The 19,970-nt window shown below is 41.9% G+C and overlaps 1 protein-coding gene across 1 annotated transcript in view; it reads right to left on the bottom strand.

The window, feature by feature from the left end:
- The window catches only part of TNFSF11 (TNF superfamily member 11), a 34,038-nt gene extending 14,933 nt beyond the window's left edge, over positions 1 to 19,105 (bottom strand). Inside the window, exons 1-2 of the mRNA XM_007468617.1 lie at positions 18,843 to 19,105; positions 11,685 to 11,852 (exon numbers count right to left, since the gene is read on the bottom strand). Of these exons, the coding sequence (XP_007468679.1) occupies positions 11,685 to 11,852; positions 18,843 to 19,076 (402 nt within the window). The 5' untranslated portion in view covers positions 19,077 to 19,105. The remainder of the gene's footprint in view (positions 1 to 11,684; positions 11,853 to 18,842) is intronic.
- Positions 19,106 to 19,970: the final 865 nt, after the last annotated feature.

Here is a 19,970-nt window from a genome sequence, read left to right as displayed (position 1 = left end):
GGGGAGACAGTAGATAAGGCATAAGCCCCCCTAATCCTGAAGGTGAGAGACTTGCATTTGTAACTTTACCCTCTCGTCCCTAAAATTCTTTATTTCTTACTATGAGCTACTGATTTAAAAAATTCTCTCAAAGCCAAAGTCTTCTCCACAGGATTCTATCTCCCCCGCCCTCATGCACCCCGCTCTGAAACCCCCTCATCTCCTTGTCTCCTCACTGAATCAGCCACCGACCCACGACCATCTCTGGAAATTCTCAAGAAAGAGCTTTACCAAGAAAAATGTGGACTGGCCTCCTCCTTCCAGCCCAAGTACAGTCAGCGAGGGCTCATTTCTCCCAGAAGAAGTCTGCTAATTGGAAAAGACATGTCTTTGCACACACATAATGTACTCTACCCACCCAAGGGCTAAAGAATACGGTGCCCTTGTTTTCCTAAAGCAGAGTGATGCCTTCCCGGCAGGGCGATGGCTATGCTGGGAATAGAAAATTAGTTTTTATTGTTTAACCTTCATGGTTTAAATGGAGAAGTTTCTGCTCTAGGTAAAGGTCCCTTCGGGTTTTCATAAAGTAGCCCTATGACAGCAATATTAGTCTTCATAAAAAGCCCAATTTTACAGTGCCTTGAGCTGGGGTACTCGTTTATAAAGTTTCATCTAAGGGCTTGGCAGGGTAACTGCAGCGGGGAATCTTGGGCTAACTGTGCTATTTACCATGTCTCTGCTCTCTTTTGCCACTTGAAACATAATTATGCCACCTCACATTGGCAGAGCATCTGACATTCACAAAGCCCTATCTCCTCCGTAGAAGGCTTACTCTCACATCGACTCTTCCCCAGTACTTCTGACTGCTACAAATGGAACTAAAGGGGAGCAGAGGTACCAGGCCAGCCACCGTGGACCAGTGAGGCCAGGGAGGGAAGGGGCAGGATGGCCGTGAAGGTCCTCCAGACTCAAAGTCCCTATGTGGTGTTCATGCCCCAAAGAGGGAAGACGCTCCCTCTTGAAGAAGCAGGAAAAACACCACACTTGGGAGCGACCTCCACCCCTTGATGAGAATCTTCCAGGCACTGGTAATGTGCCTATAGCTTCCGACAATACTAAACAACCAGCCACCTGATGACACCAAGAGCAGGGATGAGCACAGATCACTCATGTATTCATTAAACGTGTTCTTTAAACATTAACTGAGCGCCTACTCACTGTACCTGTCATTGGCTAGAGAAACCAAACATCACATAGTCTCTGTCCTTGAAAGCTCACATCTGGGTGAGTCAGACCCACACCCGGCTCCTGGGGTCAATGCTATGATGGGGTGAATACAAGAAGCCCTAGGTGTGCACAAAAGGGGCCCCTAACCCCAAAGGTGGGCAGGCGGGCATCATTGGGGGACACTTTGGGAAGTAATGCCTGAGCTAAATTTTGAAAGACAATTGGAAAACTGTACACAAAGTAGAGCCTGGAATGGCACATAAAGAACATGCGCAAAGACCCATAATTCATCCATCCATTTCATCCATCCATCCATCCATCCCACAAAGCTCACTGATGGCTGCTAGGGCCAGATGCTCTGCAGGATGCTCAGATGCTGCGTGTCCTGGACGGATATCCTCTCTGCCTTCACTGTGTTTATGGCTGTAGCCGGGGGGTGGGGGTGGGGTGGGGAAGGCCAGGTTAGGGAACTTCTAGCACCTTCCTGAGGTGGGTCCACTGAGCACAAGCTGAGGTGGGGTGAGGAGATGGAACCACAAAGGAATGAGCCTGGAGAGGCTGGAAGGAGGGTTCCAGAACACTAAAGGCTTTGTGTTATGTGTTCAGCAGCTCAGACTTTATCTTGATGACTATAGGGGGTCCACCAAAGGATTTCCTTAAGTAGGAAAGTAAGATTTGAATTTGAGAAGTCACTCAGCTGTGCAGAGGATGGACTGGAGGTAATGTGAGTAGGATGGGGTAGGACCTACTCAGTAGGACCACTTGCAGTGGTCCAGATGCAAAGTGACAATGGTGATGGTGACACCTGTGTTCAGGTGACAACAGCAGTGACACAGAGTAAAGTACGTGAAGGTTTAGTAAGGAGGTAGAATTCCCAGGATGGGGGTGAGGTGAAAAGCCAATGAGTAAGTGTCTAAGACCATCTTCTGGCTTCTGATTCGGGGTAATGGAGATAATATCATAGTAATTCACCACAAAAGGGTAGATCGGATGAGAAGCAGGTACAGGCACCGAGGAGAAGAGATTCTGAGTTCACCTCAACTTTCTGATGAAGATAAGCCTTACAGTTTATAATTATCAAGATTATTTTTACTGTTGCTACTGCTGCTATTCCCACCTAGTGTTCTCAAAGGGCAATGACTAAGGACTGGGGTAGCACCCTCGTGATGAGGAAGCTATGAGAGAATGGACCTCTCAGACCCTGAATCTCAAAAGTTCAAGCAAACATTTATTGTCTGGTCATCTCAGATACAGACTGTTCTCTGCAACTTCCAAGACCTGTCTTTCTCCACACAACACAGGCTGAATCCTACCTCTTAAATATAGTCATTCATTCATCAATGGCTCCCCTGTCCTCCAGTGGCCCTCAACTCTTCTTGGGATGCTTAGAACACCTCTTTGGTCAGTATCCACCCTGAAGCCTTCTTGTAAAGATGGACCAGCCCCCAGCCCTTCTAAAAAAGGATTTCCCACGTCACAAAGTCTACTCCTAAACTACCAAATCAGAATCTTCGTAACAGATCTGGGAACCTTTTTCTTTCTTTTGTAAATAAGGTCCCCAAGTGATTCTTAAGATCAAGCAGGTTTGGAAAACGCTGCTCTAGGGCACGCCATTCTCTCCAGTTCCACAGGCTGTACTTTTCCTAGGACGAGCCACTCCTGGTGGAGCAATCCAACCATCCTTTACCAAGTCCCCTCCAATTGAGGACCCTCAGTCTTACTGACTTCTGAGCTCAAGATCTTAGCTCAAATCTGAGCTCAAGATCCCCATGCCACATAACGAGACGCACCTCTTTCAGGAACGTCCTTCTTTTCTGTTTCTTTAAAAATGTCAAGCCAGAATATCTTTCCTTCCACCCTGGAGTACTTCTAGCACGAAGATAAGCCCACCTCTAACAACATCACTCCCTGGTTATTTCCCTCGTGCAGACCCTCCTACCTTTTGCCCTGGGTCTCCCCTGAGATTGAGCGCATCACGGCCAATGGCCCGTTGTTGGGCAAAAGGCAGTAGATGGCCTTGGTTTTGCAGGAAAATTCTGTGGGTCATACTTTGGCTTTCCCATAAAGGCAGCTTTTATAAATGCTAGATATGATTGGGGTTGATTGAATTGCAGTTCCCAAAACTGTTATGGCAGAGATGAAATCCCATTGGAAAACCACTACATGACTAACATCTTGATTTGGGAACATCAGTGCCCCCAAACCCCAAGTTGCCTTGTGGGTTTACAAGGAACTTTCTTGGGACACATACTCTTATATACAAAGGCAAAGAGATAATGAACGGGGTTTAATTTTTCCCCTTGTTTCTGCTGTGTGTGTATTAACTAAAAAGCAAATGAGAAATAATGGCTGTGTAACAACTCCAGTGATTACAATTTCATAAACAGTTAAGATCTACTCAACTTTTAATTGATTTCTTATGTACTTTAGTTTTAAAAATGGGAATAGGCTTCCTGTAATAATTGACATTGGAATTCTAAGGAATCAGCTTTACAGATGAAAGAAACAACCACTCAATCTGATGAACTTTCTGGTTTTAAATTAATGTTCTTGAATCCACAAAACCTACTAAAAACTGGACAAGTGAGAATCAACGTCTATTCACAGATCACAGATGCATATGACTAAATGAACCTTTGAAAGTTCATCAGAAAGATGCATGCTGTTAAATCTACCTTCAAATTTCTCTCTCTTATGGAATCTAAATAATCTTAAAGTACTTTAACTTTTAGAAAATAAAATCTTGACTGTTCCAATTTTTCAAAGACGTGTATATATACAGAATTACCTCTTGTTCATATAGTGAACCCACTTTCCTGCCTTAATAGGGTTTAATGAGTACTGGAGACCACTCATTGTCCCCCTAGAATCCACCCTCTCCTCTCTCCAGTTAGTTATAGGCAACCCCTTTCCTCAAGCTTTGGTGCAAATGGTTGCCCCGCTAGAGACTACAATGTGTAGCCTACTTTGACATGACATCCATGTGTCATTTTATGAGTAAGTTCCAGCCAATAAGATGCTACTAGAAATGACTGACGTCTCAACTTCCAGGCACCGCCTTGACTTTTTCTTTCTCCCTTTCCTCTGTCTGGAGATGACAATATATGGAGAAACCAATTTGGATCCAGAGATGGAAGGTACCCGTTGAGGATGGAGGTGCCTTCCTGCCAGCCCTGAACTGCCACCTCAGGATTATTGCACACGAGAGAAAAAACTTCTATCTTATTTTGTCCAATGAGTGATGAGTCTCTTTGTTAGGGCAGCATAGACTATATGAAATAACAGTGAATATATGACTGAGGAGCAAAGGGCTGTGAATCTTTGGGTACATCATTCTTAGTACCAGGAGATAGTTTCATTTATATTGTGAATCCTGCAGGAGATAAGGCCAACTATGCACTGATTCCCAGGGAATAAAATAAGAATTCCAGGTGAGAATTAATGGTTCATTTTCCAGTAAATCTTCGGAGGCTCAGAGACTTACTGACTCCAGGAAATGGTTAGTCAAGAATATGCTAACAACATAGCTTACTGGTAGTCATCATCACCATTGGCTTTTCATATTCTGGGATGAAATAAGAGAGTTTTACAAAAACATATAAGAAGCCAGAGCTGTGTTTTTGGTTCTCATTGTAAACCTGCCTCTATATAGTTTATAAGCTATGAAGAGGCAGATAGACCTGGGGAAAACATGATTAAAGCAAGAGGTCCAGATGAACAGAACTTTCAACAAAAATTAACCTGTAGGATGATTATATGGAGGCATTATTGCTTCAGGCTATAATATTAATAATTACCAATTATAACATGGGTAAGACATCCAATAGATGGGAACCAGGCTTATAACATTCTGAATGGCTTTGTGAGTTGGTCAATGACTCATGTTTATTTAGAAATATTAGTTTACAGAGTTCAAGAAGTCATCAGTCATGTACTTGTTCTTTTCCTTCAATCTTGAGTCTAAGTTAGATGTGATATATTCAAATGTGAGCAAAGTGGCTGCAGTTCTTGTCCTGATGGAACTTCAGGCTCGTTCCAAGATCTCTAAGCATTTCTGATTGTGCAGCTTCCTCAAGGGAAAATTTTTAATGCTCCCCAACGTGCATATTTATTTATTTAAGTATTAAATAAAAACGTTCCTGTATATTCGCTACCTTATAAAATATTCACAAAAATATTTTGAAGCCAATATTAAAATATACGGACACATGTAAATCACCTTGCTTCCTTCCGGCGTCCTAGGGAGGTCACCTTGAAGGCACTGAACACCCCACGCTGGAGAGCAAGGTGATTGGTGTGATTTGTATATTGATCTCTCTCCTCCATATCACCCTTTCAGATACATTTCAAAGTAAGTTTCAGGAAGTCTTTCACAAACAGGTACCCAATGTGAAATCAACAAGCAGGCATCCTAACATCAAGTAGAGTCACATCCCAGGGCTCAGGATGTATAAATATGTACAAACAGATGGCTTTCCACTGAGACTGGTCTCGAGGTCTGAAGGTCAAGTGCTACTCAGGCCTGAGCCCCCCGCACTGCTCCTCAGGCTGGCAGAGGCCAGAGAGGCGGCCAAAGCTGGAGCAAGAATTGCTTTATAAATCGGACACCGTATTTGTACTAGTGTTTTCTTTATTGTCATAGACTGTTATGAGAGACTTTGTAAATTGTGGTTGGTAGGGTTGGATCACTAAGAGGCTTTCAGAGTTCTGTGCTGCAGGGAAAAAAAGCCAAGAAAACCCAACCACAAACAAAAAAGGCGGAAAAAACAGCATTACTTGTCTGACCAAAGACGGGCTGGGTAAACACCACTTTTTGCACACATAGAATGTGATGTTGTGCTTATGTCTAGCATTTGTTACCATGGGATGGGGAGATCTCTCAGTAATGATTGCAGCCACAAAAGTAATTGTGTTTTATGGGTTCACCCAATATCTATATTAGAACTGAAGCCAAGATACAAACCTACTTATGAATGCCTGATACATCCATCCTATTTTCAGCATCAGCAAGAGAAATGAAAAATTTGATTATTTTGGCAAGATGTGTAGACTGTCACCTTAACCAATAATCCTCATCAAAGGATAACACATTTGGCAAATCATTATTTGGCCAAGGTAAGAGAAGGGTAAATCCTTGGTTAAAGGACAAGTTATAGCAAAGTGCCTAGCACAGTGTGTGCACTGAATAAAACTGCTTGAGTCCAATGATAAGATGAATAACGTGTGTCTCCTTCCTAAAGAGTCTCTTGTCTGGGGGAAGAAATGGCGTCTTCTACCTCCAAACACACAGTGGTATATTATGACAACTTCTTATTCCTTAAAAAGAATTACCTGTGTGTAATATTGTTACCCATGAGTAACAATCCTATAGCACAACAAAAGAAAATATTAAATTAATGAAATAAAGTTCTACTCATCCTGTGAGTCACACTAGTCTGTTAGTATAATTAAAGCTGTGTGTCTTGGGAATTCCCTGGTGGTCCAGTGGTTAAGACTTCGCCTTCCAGTGCAGATGGTGCGGGTTCATTCCCTGGCCGGGGAGCTAAGATCCCACATGCCTCACGGCCAAAAAACCAAAACATAAAACAGCACAACATTGTAAGAAACTCAGTAAAGACTTGAAAAATGGTCCACATCAAAAAATCTTAAAAAAAAACAAAACCTGTGTGTCTTTAATAAGAGCAGTTGACTATTCTTGTCTGCCCACAAATCTTTCTCCTTCTGGCTTCCCAGGCACTGAATCTCTCATAATTAGTGTTACTCATGTGGAATGAGGCACCCTGTCCCCAACAAGCTCCTAAAATAGTGAAAATTCTTTCATTATTGTTCATCAACATCTGTAAGTACAAATTGGCTTATCGTACTCTCTAGACAGTCAGTTAGAAAGCTCAAAGGAAATGGGACAATGAACAAGTAAGTTCTGATGGGGGAGTTAGCAGCGGAAAGTTCACCGAGGGAGCAGAAGTGTAGGACTGCCAGGGAGCAGCTATTGGCCACGTCTCTCCATCTGGCATTTGTTTTCACTTAGGACGTGAGATAAGGCTATCACTTAAAAAAAAAGCAGCAAACAAACTGTCCTAGTCCCATTTTTGAATAAACCAAATTACACTCACTTATTCAAAATAATTTCCTATTATATTAAATTATACACACACATACATTCACACACATAAAATGAGGTCTACTCCAAGGTGTATGTTCTCGTTCATGGACTATGGCTTTGCATAGTTCCATCTTTACATTATCCAATCCTATTTTAAATGCCTCTATAGAGTTTTCTAGCTTTGTACGTTCTTTGTTAAGCTAATTTTTCAGGCTTTTTAAAAATTATGAATGAAATCTTTCATTCATGTTTTCTAATTATTATTTGAAATGGGGGCAGCTACTGATTATTACCTATTAACTATTTTTTTAAATAAACAAATAAATGTATTTATTTATTTTTGGCCGCGTTGGGTCTTTGTTGCTGTGCGCGGGCTTCCTCTAGTTGCGGCGAGCTGGGGCTACTCTTCGTTGCTGTGCATGGGCGTCTCATTGCAGTGGCTTCTCTTGTTGCGGAGCACGGGCTCTAGGCACGTGGGCTTCAGTAGTTGTGGCTTGCAGGCTCAGTAGTTGTAGCTCACGGGCTCTAGAGCGCAGGCTCAGTAGTTGTGGAGCACAGGCTTAGTTGCTCTGCGGCATGAGGGATCTTCCCAGACCCGTGTCCCCTACATTGGCAGGCGGATTCTGAACCACCGTGCCACTAGGGAAGTCCCTACCTATTAACTTTTTACAGACTGATTTACTTTGCTTGTAGCTTTTCAGTTCTTTTGAATTTTCCCAAGTATACAGTCATATCACATGCAGATTCTACCTTCTATATATTTTATTTCATTCTCATATGTAATTACATTTGCTGGCACATTCTGAACAATGTTAAATAAAACGGGGACAGTGGGCATCTTTGGTGTATTCCCGATATTAAGAGAAATGCTCCTGTTTTTCATCATTAGCTAACTTTTGGTTTGAGCTATTTAGCATAACATCAAGAATCCATCTCGTTCTGTTTTCTAATGGATTTTAAACATCAGAAATAAGTGCAAAATTCTGTCAATCACTTCTCAGTGTCTATGAGATGATAACATTTTTCTCCTTCGACCTGTGAAGATGAACCAACCGTCCTTGCATTCTCATAGGTAAATGTTAATGGTATCTGTTCTTCTTAATATTACTTATTTTCCAAATTATCTTGGCTTATCTTGCATACTTATTCTTCCAGAGGAAACCCAAAGTATAATTTTTAAGAACCAGAACACCACTGAAATTAAAAGTTTATCTCTTTTTCATTGTAAGGATATACAATATGGGCTGATTTAAACAGAAAATTAGGAGACAATCATTTACCTAACCAGAATTACCTTAATTAGAGGTTCAGCTTTGAACTAACAGATTACCTCTGGTACATGTCAATGTTTATAGACAGACCACTCAGTATTTAGGAGGTGGGATAAAAAACTGACTACTGAAAATGAAACATAAAACAAAAACAATAAAAAATGAATTAGAATTTGTCTTTCTCTGTCTGACTTAACTTCACTAAGTATAATGTTCTTTAGGTCCATCCACATTGCTGCAAATGGCAATATTTCATTCTTTTTTTTAATATATCACTTACATGTGAAATCTAAAAAACAATACAGAAGAATGTATATGCAAAAACAGAAACAGGCTCACAGACAGAAAACAAACTTGTGGTTACCAGAGGGAGAGAGGGAGGGAAGGAGGGACAAATTAGGAGTATGGGATTAACAGATACAAACTACTGTACATAAAATAGAATAAGCAACAAGGATTTACTGTACAGCCCAGGGAATTATATGCAACATTTTGTAATAACCTATAATGGAATATAATCTGAAAAAAAACTGAATCACTTTGCTGTATACCTGAAACGAACACAATATTGTAAATCAACTACACTTCAATAAGAAAACAATAGCAAATTGAGTATTAGATTGCACAATATATAGCTCAGTAGATGCTCTTTTTCCCAATGTAGATCAGGATTTTTGACGATAATTTTAAAATGAGGGTCTTGCAAATGTTATGTCTTTCTCTCCTCCACTAATACACTATCCTTCAACATATAGCTTAAAATGCCTTAAGAATAGGCTGTTTAATTACTTACTGTATTAATTAAATTAATTAATAATACATCTTAAATAGACTTAGAAGTTTCCTAAGGATAGTATATAATCAACATGTTTATTGCTGCTGGTGATAAAAATGTCACAGTGGTTTTCTGCAACTTGCTTCAGTGTTCTATTGTTTTGTCCTATTGCATGTTTAGAAAAATGATCAAACCTGCTCTATCTAAACTTTTAAAATATGTCTTTGATTAAATCATCAACAATGACAATGAATTAGTAATAATGGTGATAAAAGTAATATATAAACATTTAATGAGTGCATACTATATTTCCAGTACTGTGCTTAGGTCCTTTACATCTTTTATTTCAAGTCAGCCACAGTCCTGCTACGGAGGGATTGTGAGCTCCACTTTTTAAAGATAAGGAAGCCAAAGCGAAGAAATGTTAAGTATTTTCCAAGATCACATTTATTTAATCATAAGTCTATCTGACTTCACATGCCACGATTTTTCCCACAAAATATACATGAATTAAGATGATGTGAGCAGAGGTAAATACAGTATAGTAGCCAATCAATTTCCAATTTCTTTCCATAGTAAAAAATCAGAAGTTACTCATTTTTCTCTTATTTTTAGTAGTTTAATTTTTTGCAAAAGCAGAAAAAGAGAATGTTATAGGACTTTAAAAAATGAATTAGACTAGTGGAATTGCTATTGCTATAGCTCAAAAATTACAATGTAAGATAAAAAGATCAAATTTAAACCCACATTTTAAAATATGCATCTACTGCGTAAAGCTAAGCACCTACACACTATAACGAAAATGTGATATTTTTAAGCAATAGCTCTTTTATATATTAGAACGATATGTACTTCCTTGATTCTATGATGTATTTTTTTTTATATTTCAGAATCTCTGAAATTGATGCAACGAGAATCTATAATGATCATGTTTAATTCTCCAGTTAAACTTGTTTTCTTTCTTTGTGATGCACGAAATAAAGTAAGCTGAAAATTCATGGTATCTTAGATTTGTTGAAATATAGCAAATATCTGTTTTAAGGGTTATACAAAACAGCTTTATCGCCCTACTTCTACGTCCAATACATATCCTGTTTTTAAAAAATGCTATTACTATTTGTGAATCTTTAAAAAAGAAACTAATTCAATTTTAGTTTAGATTTAAGGCATTTGCGAACTTTAGTATTTACTCTAGGATGATCAGAGATAGCCCAGGGAGTTGCAGACTAGAGGTTGAGATGTATGAGCGGATGCAAGAACCCATGCAGATGTGCACGCAAGTATGCAATGTATACAGATGTGCATGCACTGGAGTCACAGGATTCTACCCGGTTCTTGGATAGAAGTAAAATAATTGCAAGGCTGCAGAATTCTCAAGTGACTTTATCCAGGAAAGTAAAACAGGCAGTTATTACAGGGTTTCTCAATTGAGGCTGTCGGTGTAGAGAAGTCATCCATCTTCTCTGTCCCCATCTCCTCCCTTCTCACCCAGCTCTCCCGGAGAACGAAAAATGGACAGAGAATTTCCATCTCACCCGCCACACCAATTCTTGCTCTACTCGCTTTACCCCCTCACTTCGGATGACAACAGTGGACCAGCTATAGTTATTCTCAACAGAGACCTGGATCCACAGATGTGGAATAGAGGTTCCTACCATTGTAAAACCAAATATAAAGGAAGTAGCCAGCAGAGAATCCTGTGAGCTAAAGGAATGTCTTCTAAGGCTGGGAATTCAAACTAGCAAACTGACCCACTGACTACCACAAACCGTGTTTGTCCTCCTTCCAAGTGTGAATGTAAATCCCTCCTCTAAAATAAGAGAAGAAAAGAAAAGAAAGAAAGGAAGGAAGGAAGGAAGGAAGGAAGGAAGGAAGGAAGGAGGGAAGGAAGGAAGGAAGGAAGGAAGAAGGAAGGAAGGAGGGAAGGAAGGAAGGAAGGAAGGAAGGAGGGAAGGAAGGAAGGAAGGAAGAAAGAAAGAAAGAAAGAAAGAAAAAGAAAAGAAAGAAAGGGAGAGAGAGAGGGAGGGAGGGATGGAGGGAGGAAGGAAGGAAGAAAGAAAAGAAGGAAAGAAAGAAAGGAAGAAAAGGAAGGAAGGAAGGAAGAAAGAAAGAAAGGAAGGAAAGAAAAGAATATTTGCATGAATGGTGCTGGTCACCAAAACTAACCACTACCAAATTCAAAAGAATTCTGCTAATCCCGCAAAAAATTCTCTTTAGCTCTTTTACAAATTATTAAAATAAAAAAAAAGTCAACAGCACTTAGCCAGTTTTAATTTTCAATATTAGGAGAGTCAGTGAGGGCCCTTGACTTATCTCAATGTGGACTCACCTTCTGCACAGCTGCTTGAAAGGCCTGTTTAATTCTCTTACACGAATCAGGTACTAATTTTGAGTCTTGACTCTCCAGAGTTGTGTCTTGTAAATCCGTGTTTTCATGGAGTTTGAAAATTCTATTAATGCAGTGAGTGTCATCTTCTGATATTCTATTAGGATCCATCTGAGGGGGGAAAAATGTGAGGACGTCAGAGTGGTTATCACTGATCATTCTGTTATTTAATAAAGTGTGACTGAAGGACAAAAGAATTCATTCTTGCAAGAGTCATTATGTCCCCAACAACTAATAGTTAATACAATTACCATCGAGTTGGTGAAAAATTGACTTCTAATTCATTTTTATGAGTAGCTGACTACCATCCACAACACACCTGTACACATGTGATTCATGGGGAAATTATCAAAATCGTCTGACATTGTAAAAGTGCTCACTGAGGGGAGGGGAATCAAAGAAATTATATGTGTTCAGTACAGGGAGAGACAGCCTTTCATCTTTAAGTACCCCCCCACCCCATGCAGCATGCTATGTGGGATTATGAAGCCCACTTGGATATTCAAAGCATGAAACCTATATAAATCAGGTGAAATTAACATCATGTTCAGCTGCCATGTTTGCCTGGCCTTTTCCCTTAATCAATGTGGTTTTTTTGTTGTTTGTTTTGTTTTTTTGTGGTACGGGGGCCTCTCACTGCTGTGGCCTCTCCCGTTGCGGAGCACAGGCTCCGGACGCGCAGGCTCAGCTGCCGTGGCTCACGGGCCCAGCCGCTCCGCAGCATGTGGGATCTTCCCGGACCGGGGCACGAACCCGTGTCCCCTGCATCGGCAGGCGGACTCTCAACCACTGCGCCACCAGGGAAGCCCCAATGTGTGTTTTAATCAGCTGAAGAAGGGAGGGAGAAATCCATTTCCTAGCCCCAAAGAAAATCTGAAGCCAGAAGCATAATTTCCCTTTTTGTTGAACCTCTCACCAGTTTTCTTAACCTGGAGTGGTACGTCTGTCAGAGGGGGCCTGAGAATGTGTGGTGATATTTGGTGTGAGCTGGGATGAGGAGGGCGCATGGTGTGAACCATCTCTATGGATACATGCTGAGGGGATGCTAAAATTCTTGTAGTGTACTGGATAGTCCCACCCAAAATATCCCCATTAAGTTATTAGCTGGTCCCCTGGTTAAAACAGGTGCCAGCATAAGCATTTCTTTAAGTATTACTCTCTTCTTAAAATTGTCTGCCAGCTCCTCCTGGGGCTCCTACAAGCCTTTGTAGTGGTTTCAACTGCCAAGTACATAGTAGAGGTAATTCGCTACCTGATTGTTTGAATTGGTTTAATTTTTAAGTGGTTTAATTTATTGTCCTCTTCTTTCAAAAAAATGTGCATTTGCTTATGACTAGGTACAGGCTAGATGAAAAAAAGGGAAAATTATGTAAGTTTCCAATAACCAAAGCCCAGTCAATTAATATCAAGTCTCTCGTTCCCTGGTTTAATCATCTTTCTGAAAGTCATCAGATGTGCAGGTTTATTAACCAGCTGTCAGAAGTAAGCGAAGAAAGTACCCTATCCATACCTGAGATTCTCAAAATGAAATAATAGCCTTTCAACAAATGTGTACCCACTAATACAAATTTTATCATTCCACTTTTGCACGGTGTGACTCAGAAAGCAAAACTATTTGCAATCCAAGTTTACTTTTTATTTCTTTAAAATAATTAGTATGAATCAGAATATCTGAGATTTTATATAAGGCAAGTGTTCAATTCCATACTTTTTAAAAAAAGCTCACTTATACCAATAAGTTTCACAAAAAACCAGAGAAGCCTGGACAACTGATATGAAGAGTCGTTGGGCTCAGACCTCAAGAAAGAAGAATCCTGCAAAGGCCTCAGCTGGCTCACCACCAGAAAGCCGCTGAGCTAAAGGAACAGTGTGATATTAGTGGGGAAATGCCTGGGTACCCTAACATTGGTTAAGCTCCAGTCCCGCTGACAAGCTAAGTGCCATCAACAGAAGCAGCAGTACCGGCGACTCTTGCTATGGAAACTATAGTCCAATCACTTGCAGCGTTACAGGCTCACCCAGAATTTGTTAGAAATGCAGACACTCAGGCGCCACCCCAGGTAGTGCCTGTGAATCTGCATTCTAACTAGATCCCAGGTGATTCTGATGCACGTTAGAGTTTGAGAAGTAATGCTTTCAAATACCAAAGATACAAATATCAATTGTCTGCTATTAAAATGTCTCCAAATTTCTTTGGACACCAATTTTAAATTTTTTTCAGAAGTAATACCAATTAGTATTAATACAAAATTACTGAAATGGTCAATAATGGCTAAGGGTTTAATGCAAAGAAATATAATGCAAAGATTTTTGTCTCTTCTCTCTTAAAAATATGTCCATGCCCAGGTCCCACCCTTGGCCAATTTAATCAATATCCCTAAGGGGAGGGGTCAACTGAGTCTCTCTCCCCAAGTGTTTCTAATGTGTAGGTGAGAACCACTGTTTCAGAAAGTCACATTAGAGCTAAAACATATATAAAATGTCACCAATTGTTTTCTCAAATGATATACTCACTTATTTTGTTTATTTAAGGGCCATATGTTAGAATTTTATTTTTATTATTTTTAAAAATTTATTTTATTGACGTATAGCTGATTTACAATGTTGTATTAGTTTCTGGTGTACAGAAAAGTGATTCAGTTATACATATACATAACAGTTTGCATCTGCTAATCCCAAACTCCCACTCCATCCCTCCCCAACCCTGCCCACCCTCTTGGCAACCACAAGTCTGTTCTCTGTGTCTGAGTCTATTTCTGTTTCGTAAATAAGTTCATCTGTGTCATATTTTAGATTCCACATATAAGTGATATCATATGGTATCTGTCTTTCTCTGACTCACTTCACTTAGTATGATAATCTCTAGGTCCATCCATGTTGCTGCAAATAGCATTATTTCATTCTTTTTTATGGCTGAGTAATATTCCACTGTGTATATGTACCACATCTTCTTTATCTATTCATCTGTCAGTGGACATTTAGGTTGTTTCCATGTCTTGGCTAATGTGAATAGTGCTGCTATGAACATAGGGGTGCATGTGTCTTAGAAATTTATTTTTAACCTGCAAGCGAATGTCTTTCTTATTCCAGTGCCCTTGCAGCTCTCCTTTCCTGAAGATGGAGACCAGGAGAAAGGGTGGCGTAGAGGTGCAGGGGTGCAGGGCCAGCAACACACACAGGCAAATGATGGCCTCTGCTCCTGTGGTCTCAGCACTGCAGGAGCTGCAGGGCAGGGCGTCGGACTGATGCTGGACCCTCCACATTACTCACCGAGCGGCTGGACAAATGTAACCTCTCCCCTAACAACCCATCCCCTGACACAGCAGTCTGGATAGAAAATTTACATGATGGAAAAATTGCACTTTTTAGTCTATTTTAGCTACTAACGAGATCATTTACACATTAAAAATTAGAAAAAGGTATATTTCTAGTGCTGCAAATCATCTGAAAAGCTTTTTCAGTAAATTCAACATGCAAAGCCCTAGGCTGGATGCTGTAAAGAAGGTAGTGAGCAAAACAGGCAGTCCTAACTTTCAAGGAACTTAAACTCGACACAGGAACGAAGAAACTCATCCAAAAATCACAGTAAAAAAAAAAAAAAATCAAAGTAAATGAATTCATTGTACCTAGAAATGACTGAAAATATTAAGTGAATCTTGAATATCTGATTTAAACTGGACTTCAAAAATACAGTGATCAGATAATGTAGTTCATGTGAAAGGAACTCAATCTTTAAAAAAAAAAAAAAAAACTTCCTTGAAACTTAATCATCTGTAGGGTTAAATGAGGCAGGATGCTAGACGTTTGTGCTACTTTGTTTTCTGTTTTTTTCAAGCAGGCAGCCTACACACCTCCATATCAGATTTTCGGTTCTCCTGTTTGGGTAACAAACAGCCCAGGGAGGTTGGTGTGTATATTGGGGGTTTGGCGGAAGGGGTTAAAAGGGGACAGAGATTGAGTTTCCTGAAAAGCTTATCTTGTAGCTAAGCTGTAAACTTTGGTCATATGGATGCTTAAAAAAAAAGGGCACATAAATTTTAAAAGCAACTTTTTGTAAGGGTTTTTTTTTCTTTGTAAACCAAAGTATGAATACTATGTGGTAAATATATAGCACAAGCCACACGCTATTTTTTCTTTGGCAAGGTTGGTAGGGGAAAAGCTAATCTACACTGGATCTAGTACTTTTTTTTTTTCCTTAATCTAGGCACAAGCAATCTACAAACATTCAGGAGGCTGATTCACATTTAGGTATTCAAACATGAGTGGAGCAGGGGAAAATTTTTTGTCACTATCATTTTTACATTATTTGTAAAATACAAATAATAATTACATTATTACATTAAAATGCATTTAAGACTAAATTGAATTGTTTTTTCCTGAGGATTTTCATGGCTCCCCCCTCCCATCTTCAAACAAAAACAATAAAACTGGCTCCTTTTCTTTTCTTTTCTTTTTTTAACTGTTAACTGCAAACATATTACCTGATATTAGATGATTTCATTCTAGTTCAAACACATTCAGAAGCCCCAAGTAGTTGACCCACAAATTTAGTGGAAATCAAAAAACTATCTCTTATTTGGTACCAAGTTCTAATCCAAGGAAGCTGATATAAGTGAAAATGTTAAATCGGTGTCAGGTCAAACTGAATCTACTCTCTCAACTAGAACTTTGAAAGAAGGCTTCCAGCATATGTAAAAGTGGAAAGAATTGTAAACTTGTAGAACCTCCAGGTACCCATCACCGAGCTTCAGCAATTACCAGCGCATGGCCAATCTTGTTTCATCTATAAGCAACCACTTCCCTGTTCCCCAGGCTCCCCACGTATTATTTTGCAACAAATTCCAAACATCTTATTTCATTTGTACCTACTTCCGAATGTATCTCTAAATGATTAGGACCCCTCTCAGTATTAACTGTAGATACCATACTCAGCTCCTGGGGCGCGCGGGCTAGCGAGGAGGGTGCCGGCCGCCCCAACTCTTATAACCACATCTCGTGGAGCATCCTCCTATGAAAACATTGTTACTTCTTAACTGAAGGAGATAACCTTTTAAAAATGTAATACACAGTTGGGTTCAGAGTAATGGTTAATACATATTGGCATAAGTCTTGGAGAAGCCCAATCTTCATGGCATTTAGGAAAACTGTACCCAGAAATTCGATGACATTAAATTCTCCATCTGAAAATTTTCTATCCATGTGACATCAAGATTGCTAGATGATCATCAGAAAGCTAGAATCCTCAGCCCACCAGGCCATTAATATTGAGAATCTCTACAAAGAAGCTGAACACTTTCTTCAACAGCCCAACAGGTCATTCTCTCCTACATGGTCACGCCGATTTCCATGGTTCCTGCCAATCTAAGCTGTTCCTGGTCCCTAGAACTCATTCGTTCCCTACTGCTCTTTCAGTGCTGAATACTCACTTCACTACTACCGCTATGAAAATGCCATAACTCCAAGTTGTTAGAAAAGATAAAAGAGAACTACTGAATCTTCTGTCCCTTTTCTGAATGCTTCTCTCTTCTTTGACTAAGAATTTAAAGTCTTTTGTTATAGGCCCCTTCATTACCTGGCATTATGCAATGCACACAGTAGGTGGACATGGTATGTTGAATAAATGATTCTTAATTCATATTCCATACCATTTAATAGTGTCATGTGCAGTGCAGGCACTCAATATACAAACATTAAATGGTGGGGTGGGGCAGGGGGAGGAGGGGGACAGGACCACATGCTGGATGAGAAAATGGATAAATCATTCTTGGCTGTAGCATACTCCAATGAAAGAAAAATGTCTCATCACTTTCATATAGATTTGTGTAATCTATGTTGCAAGTAAACCACTTGAAAGTTGTGTTTTTAGAAAAACTTCCTCTCAATAGGAAAAGACTATTTTTATTAACATACAAATACAAATTTTCTAAAGCACTGCACATAGTATGTCTACCTTTTAGTAGATAAACTAGTTCTATAAAATGCAAATTAGTGGGTACTGAATATTTAACAAAAAGCCTATGATTACAAGTAATGGAGTTCAAGACCCTGGCACACGTCAAAATCTCATACAGCCCAGGCAATGCCTTGTTCTGATGCATTCAATTTGGTTTGGTAATCACCTTTGAATCTGAAAACCAATGAAGTCCAGACCCAAGTCTCTTTTCCCATAAAAAAAAAAAAAAAAAAATGCACAGTCAGCCCCCCACTTCCTTTGAGAAAGAGTTCACAGCACCAGACAAGAATACTTGAATGAATCCAACCAACTGCACTGCAATTTCCAAGAATACACAAGAGCATAAACCACCAGAAAGCATAAGGTTACAAATTTACCCCTTCCTTTCTACTATCTCTCTGCCGTTCCTAACCGGCTTCCTCACCTTTGAAAAGCTGGTTACTTGCTAGATCGTCGCTAGGCTGTGCCGGGGGAGAGAACACCTCCACACACACTTTGCTTCCTTCCTCCGCCCACTTAGTGGGAAGGCACGAGGGCCTTTCTTTCTTCTCTCATTCCGCGCGAGCGGAGCCCAGGTCCTGAGACCAGGCTTACTCTGGCCGCGCTATGTTTTTCGGTCCATCTGGCGACTTGGGCATCGCCCCCGGGGCTCCAGCGGCTTCCGGCAGCGCACGCACTGCGCGGTGCAAAACAACCAACCCCAGGACCCCAAATCCTCCCGGGGGTGGGTGGGAAGGGAAAGGGTCGATTCCCAGCGGTAGGCGCTCAATTGTTTTTCCTGAGTGGACCTAAGTTCATTCTTTGCTTCAAGTGGGAAGTGGAAGCACAGGAAAGTGTGCAGTCGTTTCCCGAAGAGGTGAGCGGCCAATGCGGTCTCGCCGGGGGAAATTCAAACGCACCAGGCCGGGCGAGCTTAGCTTCGGCGCGCAGGGGGCCGGGTGCGTGCGCGAGGACCAGAGGCCAGCGCGCCGGGCCCCGCGCCTGGCTGTGCCCCAGCCGGACGTTCCCTTTTTAGGGTCACTTTCCCCTCCCCAGATATGCAAGCTCTGGGGAGTCAAGCCGGGGGACTAGACTCCATCGCCTGCAAAGTGCTGGAGGATGAAGGCGGGTGCGCCCCGCCCGCGCGCCCCTGGGAGGCGAGCACTCACCTGCGCTCGGAAGTAAAGGAACAGGGCGACGCTGCACGCGACCTGGCCCAGCCCCAGCCCCAGCAGGGCCACGAACGTGGAGCGGGAGGCAGCGGCGGAATGGTGCGGGGCGGGCTGCGCGGGTGGCGGCGGCGGGGCGTGCAGGGCGCCCTCGTGCGGGGCGCCGGAGCCGCCGCTGCCCATCTCCTCGGAGGCGCGCAGGTACTTGGTGTAGTCTCGGCTGGCGCGGCGCATGGCGCTCGGCCCGCCTCGCTCCGGCGCTCGCCTCCCTCCGGGGCTGTTCTGCCGGCGGCCAAGTGCAAAGGCGGCGCAGAGCCGGCGCGCGGCCAGGCGGGCCTCGACGTAGGGGCGCTCAGAGCCGGGCGCTGCTCCTGGGGCGCGCGGGCTAGCGAGGAGGGTACCGGCCGCCCCAACTCTTATAAACCGCTTCGGGAGGGCTGGCCCCGGGAACCAATCAGCCCCGGCCGAGCCTGCCTCTTCCACTCCCACCCCTGGCTCCCCTTCCTTCCTTTCGCCCTCCCTCCCTTACTCTCTCCCTGAAAGGCCTCCTCCCTCCCCATCGGGGCCCTCGGAGGAGGAGGCTGTGGGTTGTTCTAGCGGTTCCAGAGGCCACTTGCCCATCCTCAGCGGCCTTTCTGGAGGTCCAAGAGATGGGCTGGGGGAGATGCAGATGAATGCCTTGGTCAAGGATAAAGGTGACATCGCAGACATTCCTGGGGCAGTTGGCATCCCCGAGCCTCAGTTTCCCCTATAGGATTTAGAAAGTTGGACTTGGTGATGTCTGAAGGCCCTTCCTATTTGCCTCTCCTCCTCCCACCACCCCCCTCACATTTTTTTTTTTTTTTTTTTAGCAAGGAACACCCTCAGAGATCCTGAGGGTGCAGCCTCTAGCATGTTTCCAAATATAGGTTCCGAAATATGTATTTTGGCAGGCTTAGGAAACCAGAACCCACTTCCCAAACCCCTGTTTCTGCACCCTCAAAGTGGCTTTAAATGAGGCAGATTTTGAATGTGGCAGCAGAGAGCCGATAGGCACCAACTGTGACTTAAAAAAAGAAATTTGGTACAGAGAGGTAGGACCCAGTAACTTTACATATAGGACCATATATATGAGAGTTCAGTCACATG

This window comes from Lipotes vexillifer, unplaced genomic scaffold, assembly GCF_000442215.2.
Source record: "Lipotes vexillifer unplaced genomic scaffold, Lipotes_vexillifer_v1.1 scaffold479, whole genome shotgun sequence".
NCBI classification, from domain to species: domain Eukaryota; kingdom Metazoa; phylum Chordata; class Mammalia; order Artiodactyla; family Lipotidae; genus Lipotes; species Lipotes vexillifer.
This window is presented reverse-complemented; position numbering and strand designations above follow the sequence as displayed.